The 11,029-nt window shown below is 39.4% G+C and overlaps 1 protein-coding gene across 1 annotated transcript; it reads right to left on the reverse strand.

Annotated features, from left to right (window-relative positions):
• Positions 1-8,415: 8,415 nt before the first annotated feature.
• On the reverse strand, positions 8,416-9,655 carry LOC135435384 (dynein regulatory complex subunit 3-like). The gene is made up of 3 exons (XM_064692409.1): positions 9,470-9,655; positions 8,830-9,406; positions 8,416-8,754 (listed from the first exon to the last, which is right to left on the reverse strand). The coding sequence occupies exons 1-3, from the start codon at positions 9,628-9,630 to the stop codon at positions 8,416-8,418; spliced, it is 1,077 nt and encodes a 358-aa protein (XP_064548479.1). The 5' UTR covers positions 9,631-9,655.
• Positions 9,656-11,029: the final 1,374 nt, after the last annotated feature.

The following is an 11,029-nucleotide window of genomic DNA, read 5'->3' on the forward strand; positions in this document are numbered from 1 at the left end:
ACAACACGGTGCTAAATTTCGACGCCATCCTGGCTAGACTAGATTGCACCTATGCCGACCGAACATCCCTACGCCTACTGAGGCAAAACTTAGACATGGTCAGACAGGGTGAAATGACACTTATGCAGTACTATGATGAGGTCGAAAAGAGACTAACTCTGGTAACTAATAAAATTGTTATGTCACACGAACAAGAAGGCGCTGATTTGCTTAACGCTGAAGTTAGAGCCGATGCCTTGCACTCCTTCATATCAGGCTTGAGGAAACAGCTCAGAGCTGTCGTATTCCCAGCGCAACCCAAAGACTTACCCTCTGCGCTAGCCCTCGCCATAGAAACAGAAGCCAGCATTGAGAGAAGCATGTTTGCAAACTCCTATGCTAAAGTTGTTGAGGAACGATCCCAAACAGCTGAAAACGGCAAACACAAACCATATGGTAAACAGAATAAAAACTACAAGGAAGACCACGGTCAAGATAGAAACCCCCATTACAAACACAAGAAAAATGCTCCAAAGGAGCAACCTAATAAAGAAAGCCAAGAGCCAGCTCCACAACCGATGGAGGTAGATTCTTCTTCCAAATTTAGGCAGCGTACTGAATACAACCAGAACCAACCAAATGAGTCAAACGCTACTAAGAGGAGGAACTCCTCAGAGCGACAAACAGGTCCGAGACGGCAACGTCTTAACAACATTGTTCAAACGGATTCCGAAGAACAAAAGGTAGCATACGAAAAAGCCGCAAAGGCTGCTGTCGAAGAAATTGACAGCGAGGAAGAGTACGATCAAGCCGACTCTGTCCATTTTTTAGGGAACACTCCCGGTTACCGTTCATCGAACGACGGTTGGCTGGTAGAACATTAAAAATGCTAATCGATACTGGCGCGGCAAAAAACTATGTTAAGCCCGTAAAGGAGCTGAAAACCATATTGCCGGTCGCCAAACCCTTCCCGGTGAATTCGATCCACGGGTCCACTGAAATAAAGGAAAAATGCCTGATAAACATTTTTAATCACACTTCCCCCTTTTTCCTATTAGACACACTTAGTTCGTTCGATGCCATTATTGGATTCGACTTGTTAACACAAGCCGGGGTACAGTTGAACCTTGCAAAGAGTCTACTAGAGTATCAGGGCATTTCTGAAGAAATTCAATACCAGAAGTGCACTGATGTAAATTTCACCGATGTAAACGACATCGTAGTTCCTATCTCTATCAAAAAAGAGTTCAGGAACATGATACCTAAGAGGAAAAAGGCCTTTTCAACAACGGAAGAAGCACTCCCTTTCAACACCTCTGTCACCGCCACAATCCGTACGATTGACAACGAGCCAATATATGCCAGAAGTTACCCAAGTCTAATGGGCGTGTCCGACTTCATAAATAATGAGGTCAAGCAACTACTAAAAGACGGCATCATTAGACCATCAAGGTCGCCCTACAACAGCCCAACGTGGGTTGTTGACAAAAAAGGCACAGACGCCTATGGCAACGCAAACAAAAGATTAGTCATCGACTTCAGGAAACTGAACGAGAAGACTATACCTGACCGTTACCCGATGCCCAGCATTCCCATGATTCTAGCGAACCTGGGAAACGCTAAATACTTCACTACCCTTGATCTAAAGTCAGGGTATCACCAAATATACCTTGCAGAACATGACCGCGAAAAAACAGCATTCTCTGTTTGCGGTGGCAAATATGAATTCTGCCGACTGCCATTTGGTCTTAAGAATGCGGGCAGCATCTTCCAAAGGGCAATCGATGATGTTCTAAGGGAACATATTGGGAAAATTTGTTACGTCTACGTAGACGATGTCATAGTTTTCTCAAAAAACGAAGTAGACCATGTCAGGCACATTGACACAGTACTCAAGTGTCTGATTGAAGCCAATATGAGGGTGAGCCAGGAGAAAACCAACTTTTTTAAAGAAAGCGTAGAGTATCTTGGTTTCATCGTAAGCAAAGACGGCACCAAATCCGACCCAAAGAAGGTCAAGGCCATTCAAGAGTACCCCGAACCCAAAAGCGTCTACAGTGTCAGATCTTTCCTGGGTCTGGCAAGCTATTACAGAGTCTTCATAAAAGACTTTGCATCCATAGCTCGCCCAATAAGCGACATTCTAAAAGGGGAAAATGGTTCGGTGAGTAAGCATAGGTCAAAGAAAATAGCAGTCGAGTTCAACGAAACCCAGCGCAACGCGTTTCAACGCCTGCGCAACATCTTGGCGTCAGAAGACGTAATTTTGATGTACCCAGATTTCAAAAAAGCTTTTGACCTAACCACTGATGCCTCAGCAAACGGAATCGGCGCAGTCCTATCCCAAGAAGGCAGACCCATTACCATGATTTCTCGTACCCTAAAAAGTCCAGAACTGAACTACGCAACCAACGAAAGGGAGTTGCTAGCTATCGTGTGGGCTTTAGGTAAATAGCAAAACTACCTATACGGCTCCAGAGAAATTAACATTTTCACTGACCACCAGCCTCTCACCTTTGCAGTAGCAGACAAAAATACCAATGCCAAAATAAAAAGATGGAAAGCCTACATCGACCAATACAACGCCAAAGTTTGCTACAAGCCTGGCAAAGAAAATTCTGTAGCAGATGCATTGTCTAGACAAAATCTCAATGCCCTACAAAATGAGCCCCAATCGGACGCTGCAACCGTTCACAGCGAAATTTCACTGACCTACACGGTCGAGGCCACGGACAAACCGTTAAACTGCTTCAGAAACCAGATCGTTCTGGAAGAAGCGCGTTTCCCATTGAAACGCACCATAGTTTTATTCCGCAACAAAACTCGCCACTTGATCAATTTTACTGCTAAGAGCAGCATTTTAGAAACCCTCAAAGAAGTTGTAAATACGGAGGTTGTGAACGCGATCCATTGCAACCTTCCCACATTAGCAAGTTTCCAACACGAACTGATTGCCCATTTTCCTTCTACAAAATTCCGGTTTTGTAAAAATCTCGTACAAGACATAACGGGTAAAAGCGATCAGTTGGAAATAATAAATAGCGAGCACAACAGGGCGCACAGAGCAGCCCAAGAAAATGTCAAACAAATCTTGCGTGACTACTACTTTCCGAACATGAGCAGATTAGCCCAAGAAGTAGTCTCAAACTGCAAAGTTTGCACGCAAGCAAAATATGACAGACATCCCAAGAAACAGCAGCTTGGCGAAACTCCGATCCCACAATACACCGGCGAAATGTTGCACATAGACATATTCTCAACCGACAAAAAACAATTTTTGACTTGCATCGACAAGTTTTCCAAATTCGCCTTAGTACAACCAGTACCATCAAGAACAATTGTCGACATTAAGGGTCCCCTGTTGCAAATTGTGAATATGTTTCCTAACATTAAAACAATATATTGCGATAATGAACCTTCATTCAACTCAGAGACCATTACGTCCATGTTGAAAAACCAATATAACATCGATATTGTAAACGCTCCGCCTTTACACAGTTCATCAAATGGCCAAGTGGAACGATTCCACAGTACGTTAGTTGAGATCGCTAGGTGCCTAAAGATTGACAAAAAAATCGAGGACACGATCGAACTAATACTGAGAGCAACAGTAGAATACAATAAATCGCTACACTCGGTCATTTGCGAAAAACCAGTTGAAATTCTTCATGAGGGAACCGAAAAGCGCAGTTCAGGTATTACCTCCAAACTGGCAAAAGCCCAACAAAACACCATAGAAAGGTGTAACGTAAATAGGAAAAACCGCGTATTTAAGGTAGGAGAGGAAGTATTCCTCAAAAACAACAAGAGGTTAGGTAACAAGCTAACTCCTCTCTGCACCAGACAGGAAATACAAGCAGACCTAGGAACGTCTGTCTTAATCAAGGGGAGGGTGGTCCACAAGGACAACCTAAAATAGATTTACCTTATATTTAGTTAGGAAATAAGTTCCCCAAGACAAAGCACCACAATTTCACCGCTTAGTCCAATTACAGGTTCACCTTCATAGCGCTTGCCATCCTTGCAATAGCAAATGCTCGAATCACCGACTTCTCGCATGCTAACTACATCCCGGTAATAGACGGTGAAGTATTGGTGTTCGAACACCGTGACTACTTAAGACACACTAGTAACCTTTCCGAATTCGTTAACATAATAGAAGAAACAGAAAAATTGTCCGATTTGTTCCCACAATCACATATGCGCAAACTGCTTGATGTTGATTCCGACCACTTAAAAACACTACTGTCCGTACTCAAGATACACCATAGAATGGCTAGAAGTTTAGACTTCCTAGGCACAGCCCTGAAGGTAGTAGCAGGTACCCCAGATGCCTCTGATTTCTTAAAAATCAGGGTAACAGAAGCCCAATTAATCGAATCAAATTCCAGACAAATAGCCATAAATTCCGAGACACAGAAACAAATAAACAAACTAACTGATACCGTAAACCAGATAATAAAAGCTCAAAAAAATAAATTAACTGACACTCCACACTTGTATGAGACGCTTTTGGCTAGAAACATCGAAATTCAAAATTTAATTCTCACAATAACCTTGGCAAAATCTGGTATAGTAAACCCTACAATATTAAATCACGCAGATTTGAATTCACTTGTCAAACAGGACACTCCAATAGTTAGTTTAATAGAAGCCTCAAAGATTAGGGTCCTTCAGTCCGACGATATAATTCACATACTAATAGCCTTCCCAAGGGTCGAAGCCAGATGCAAAAAGATCACCATCTATCCCGTGTCTCACAATCATACCATACTACGTCTCGACGAGAACTCACTGGCCAAATGCGAAAAGTATACCTTTGCAGTCACTGAGTGCATCCAGACCACACACATCAGCTTTTGCGAGCGATCTCGACGCGATTCCTGCGCGACGTTACTCTACGCGGGAAGCATGGCTCAATGCCATACTCAACCCAGTCACCTAAAAGAAGTAATGCCCGTCGATCATGGCGTGATCATCATCAACGAGGCGACTGCCCGCGTCCGCACAGATGATAGCCCCGAAGTAATCGCAAAAGGAACACACTTAATAACATTTGAACGAGTAGCTATCGTCAACGGAACCGAGTTTATAAACGAGCGGAAAGCAATGGATAAAATTCCCGGCATCGTAAGGTCTCCACTTCTAAGGATCATCGGGCATGACTCGACTCTGAGTATCCCACTACTACACCGAATGAGCAACGAAAACTTACGCTCCATCCAAGAGGTGAAGGAAGACATCGATAATGCTGGATCGCCCAAGTTATGGTTCACTGGCGGAGTAATACTGAATGTGGGTCTCATTGCCTCACTCATCCTTGTCCAGGCAATAAGGAAGAGACGAGCATCGATAAAAATCCAAGGTGTGATCGACAACTTTAACATGGCCGAGGACGGCCATAAACTTGAGGGGGGGGGCAGTTAACACATAAATACTATAGCAACTAAGCAACAACACATGAATGATGCTGACACGCCAAATTGTGAGTTCAGTGCTCTGCACTGGCAACAATCAGCAGCGATCGCATGACACTTCTTTGCTGGTGTGCTGCGACGCTGAGAATGCTGAGTCGGCATGCCGACTGTGGTCCGATGGCGCGACGCATTGACTTTGCTAAGTAGAATTATGTTTTGCATTTGTCTTTAGCTTCAGTTCGCTTTTTAATAAAGAAGACACAAGTTGTCTATTTCGTACTCCGGCTCATAACCGTAACATTTGTTCTTATTGATCACATTATTGCACCACAAGGGCAATAATCACCAAAGGGGACGAAGTCAAGTCCTCCAACGTAATCATCATAAAAATCGTATCAGTGTTCACCTTGGATCGACTTCCTCACGGAAGCGACGCTGGACCTGGAATTCACAATCAGCAGCTACGCGGGATCCCCACGGCTACCTGCTACCACACCTAAATAACTTACATTGTGGAAGTTCATGTCTCTGTTAAATACTTGTGTTCATCCGGGGAAAAGTTCGAATGGGGTATGTTGTGTGGCAGAGTGGATAGCGTTATTGTAGGTAATCATGGTTTCCGCCTGTAGTCTTTCTACAGGGGCGTTGCCCAATGACTGTTGGAATAATGTTACGAAAAGTTGTATTTTATACTGTCTTTAAATCTTTAAAACGATTTGAAGAGTATTCTGGTCCTTGTACACAAATAATTTTTCTTGGTATAACGAATGATTGTGAAAATTGTGGATTGTTTTTTGCTATCCCGTATCGAGATTGTGGTGCCCGTTTAAAATCGTGAAAATTTATCAATTATTGTGACTACGTACTTTCCATTGATTGCGTATCGATCTATGTGTACGATGTATAATGGTTTTTCTTGATATTGTATTTTTGGTGCGTGTCGATCGTACTCTAATGTCCTCCGCCTCTACTCAACAGCTATAGATTTTTATAGATATAATTTCCGATTGATCGTTCCTATGGCAGCTATATAATATAGTGGTCCGATGTAAATAAGATTTTGCATAAATATAGGCACCTGCATATTATGAAGAAAAATATTAATAGCAACAGATAGGAGACCGGCTGATATTCATCTCTAATATTCAGAAACAATAAAAATTTTATAACATTTTAGATGAAAATTTAACTAGTGGATTTATTAGAATCTGATATAGATGAGCATGTAAATACTAAAAGAAGTTAAGAATCAAATTAATACTCGATAATTGCAGGTTTCTTCAAAATGAGAAAATTGCAGGGTGTAATGTTACATAAGCATGTGTTTATATTATCGTACATTTATTAAAGAATTCTCATTATTTCCGTTACCTTTATATGACCCGAAAAAGAAAAAAAAATACAAGTTAGTAATTACCCTATATGACCCAGCACACGAAACGGAGGTTTATTGCAACTGCAAATTTCACCCAATATTCACCTATCGGGAAAAGAACAAAGAGATGTTAAAAGAATGCAGCACCAAGATAATAAAAGATAATCTAGTAATATTATCAAGGCATAGATGAAAAAATATAAAAAATAAAAGGACATAAACGATGTGAAATGAGAAATGGTGTTAATTAAAAGAAAATAAATGATATTGTAGTATTTTACATTCCTGAATCAATGGAAGTGCACGTCCTGTTTAAATATTATAATGAGCGGGTCCATGTTGGAATAAACAAAGTTATCGAAATAATTAGTAGGAGCTATTGGTTTCTAAACATCAAAAAAAGGTAGAAGGGCACATAAGAAATTGTCTTAAGTATATGGCATTTTCAACCAAAGGTGGCATGAAGGTGTCGTACATGTTATAGTGGTAAAAATGACAAAGTTACGTCAGGCAACGGACGCATTGGAAAACTATTTCCTAGTGTATAGTAGACCAACAGCGATCGTTTCTGAAAGAAGAACATTTTTAAAATTGCAATAGTTGAAGGAATTTTTAATTTTTAAGTAACGGTCGAAACAAACACTGAATTATAAATAAAGCTGCGTCAAAACCAAAATTTGTATGCAGAAAAAGATGATGTCATGATTAAATATTTTGAGTAAATTATCGCGGTTAAGAGTTTCCCAAAATCGTCATTATTACAAAAACAAGTAAGAGGATCTACTCGGAAGCTCTTGACTAGGGGATACCCTGAACCCTCTTATTCCAACACCAAATACAGGTCGCGCTACGCGCTCGCTTTCTTTAGCAGTAATAAAGATAAATAAAAAAAAAAGTTCCCTTGGCAGGGTTTGAATTCGCAACAAACCGCACTACTTGCCGCCGCCTCTACCCAACAGCCACACCATTTATTAATTCTTAAGGAGAAAAAAACGAATTAAAATAACAGCACTGAAAACGGTCAGACAGACAGACATGGCTAGATCGACTCGGCTATTTATGCTGATCAAGAATATATATACTTTATGGGGTCGGAGATGCTTCCTTCTGCCTGTTACATACATTTGGACAAATACAATTTACCCTTTTACCCCATTTTCAATGGGGTATAAAAAGATACTGCATCAAAGATGTTTGCAAATTACCATCAATCATCGAAGCCATATGAGGAAATCTGGGCAATTTACATCAAAAAGCCATGGTTTATAGAAAAGGGAGCAATTAGCCAAGATCAAGAATAACCAGAAGAATGTCAGATAGAAACAGGTGATCCTATAATATAATGGTTATAGTGGTATGTATTGTAGTATCATGTGAAATAGTGGTAATTAAAATAAGCATAACAATAGTATTTAAGATACGATATTATTTAAGGTAACACATTTATTATATAATAAAGTAACCTAACACTGATATAGATCACTTACCGATATGCATCAATCACCATAATTAAAGAATATTAATAAAGGAGAATGACTGAATACAGCTAATCGTAGATCATGTCTGAAAGAAGCTGGTTCATAGTTCTTTCTTATTTTTGTTTTTTTTTAATTGCTTTTGACAGTTCAAGAATATTAAAGTAACTTACTTGTTAAGTTTGTTAATCATGTTATCAATAAATTCCTTACTTCGTGTAGCCATGCGATCTTCACGCTCGTCAATTCGAAAGGTGTGTGCATCCTTCATTCCAGCTATTAAATTTAAAATAGCATCGCGGTCATCCATACACATCCTTAGTTCAGGGGGAACGTCTTCAAAATCTTGCATTGCAAGTTTTGTAGAAATAAATCTGGTTACAATTTCAGTCATATTTTCGGAAAAATGTACTGATATTTCACGCAATTGGACAAAGAATGATTGTGACTGTTCCAAAAATTTTGACATCATGTCCGAAATTTTACGATGAAAGTTTGTTGTAGATTCCTATAAAATATAAATAAGTATAAACAAATATTTGTATAGTTATGTAAAATATATAATATATAATATCTATACAACCTCAATAGTTTCGTGCAAATGCAACTCCTGTGACATAAGGACAAGCCACATATCATTCAATGCATCTTCGAAGTGCACATTTAATTTATCCATTAAATCAGATAGTTTGAGATTTTCGAGAGAATCTTCGTCATCTCCGTGCATAACATTCTGTTCTAATAAACGTAGTGTTATCCTAGCTTCTTCGAAAACTCTATCTTTATATTGAAGAAAGTCTTCAATTTCCCTTTGACCTGAGGTCTGAAGCTCTTTTTGTCCATCTTGTAAATTATCCATAAAATCCCTTATTTCTTCATCACGTTCAACAAATCGTTTTAATCCTAATTTATAAATTTCTTGGGTTAGCTCAAATACATCTTTTTCATATTCTTCCGCCAGTTCTTGAGCTTGCTGTCCTACCAACATTAACACACGGCCATCCGCATCATCTCGCCAAAAGGAATCAAATAGCTGATTGCCATCTAAATGATCTACAAAACTGGAAGCTAAACGTTTCGCTTCAGATTGCTCACGAGCCTGTGACTCACGTGCTTGAATTTCTTTTTCCTGTTGGTATTCAACTTCACGTAATTCGCGGCTGTTATATTAAAAAGAAAATAAATATGAATTGATTTTTCTGTATATCGCAATATTGGCTTACCAAAATCGTATTTGTGCTTTTTCTCTCATTTCACTTTTAATGAAAGTATATTCATAGTAATGCAGATTCGGTAATAAAGTTATTATATATTGCGATAAGGGAAAATCCATGTTTTGTGCAACTGGGTTACCTTCCAAGTTCAATACTCTTAAATTTAACATAAAACGAAATCGATCTATCTGTATAAACAAAAAAATACTAATAAGAAAGATTGAAGAACTTGTCGAATTTTTAGAACTTAGTTAAGACTATGACAGCTAAAGACAGATATAAAATTATTTAAATTCTAGGTGCTATCAGAAAATTAATTGGGCTGAATTGGACTGACATCCTGCAAAAAGACTTGCTAGTAGCCGCAAAAGACGAAGGTATTAGGATGGCAAGATCGATCTTGAAGAATTGGAAGCCACAATTTCCTGTTAAACGGTGAAGATAAGAGAATGGATGGAGAACAAACTGCAGGACACTAACTAAAACGACTAACTAGAACTATTGTTTCGAAATGCTGCTTTGCATCCTACTTTGGCCTTTTATCTATTTAATTTTTACTATTAATTATTTCAAACAGATAAGACCCGAATTTAAGGCTCTGTGCGTGTATTTTAAGCTGATTTTTAAGAATAATAGTGATGGTAAACATAGACGATAAGTTATGTAAGTTTTGAGAATATTTACAAAGTATTTAAAAGTGACTATGTTAATGCACTGTAACTTAATATATTTTGTTTAATACTTAATTAATTGACGTTCTGCTGCGAGCATGCTCCCCTGTTGGAAGTCTAAGGCTTTCAACAGAAGTGTTCCCGTCAGGCAGAACGGCGATCTTAGTGATAGCTCTCTTGACCAGTCCGCTTGCAGTTCGAATGATGGCCATTCGCATGACACCGTCGATTTAAAGATGCGTCAAGTCGGGCTCGCCAATAAGGGTTCGAAGTGCATGAGATGAGAGAATAGTATTCTAAACGACACGTTACAAGTGATGTATAGCTGTCTTCACGACGTAATTGGTCGCATTGTCAAACCAAATAGCAATAAACGGCTGTGTAGATAGGTAGATACTAACTCTAGGTGCCTTGCCTTTGTTGAGAGGCATACAAAAATGGAGATGCAGTATATTTTAGGAGCCCGATTTTTGACCTCCTCTGGTGGCAGTAGAGCCATGTTCCAAAATATTATTATTATTAAGTCGCATGCGATAGCAACGAAAATACATTTGTTGATGACATTAGAAACGACCATAAATCTTTAAATACAGAAACTGCGAGACGGCATGCAGAAGTGTGTTATGGGATGCTGGTTCTGAAATAACGAGCAAGTTTGATGATATTGGGAATTTTCGAAACGGCAAGCCGCTTCGACAATTCCTAAAATCAAGACGGACGAAGTTTGAGTTGTCAGATAAAGTTTTTTGGCGAGTGTGCCGGTGATAAAGCTGACCTGAGAAGAAGAATCGATGAATGCGCGGCGTAGAGTCTTTTGACGACAGTTTTATACGCCTTGCCTCAGGGATCATAATCGGCTGAGTCGCATAGTTTCAGGAAGCATTCTCGCTTGCTATCT

Source organism: Drosophila montana, unplaced genomic scaffold (genome assembly GCF_035044405.1).
Source record: "Drosophila montana isolate Dmon_TW-CO22-7 unplaced genomic scaffold, ASM3504440v1 contig_3583_1, whole genome shotgun sequence".
Classification (NCBI taxonomy): Eukaryota; Metazoa; Arthropoda; class Insecta; order Diptera; family Drosophilidae; genus Drosophila; species Drosophila montana.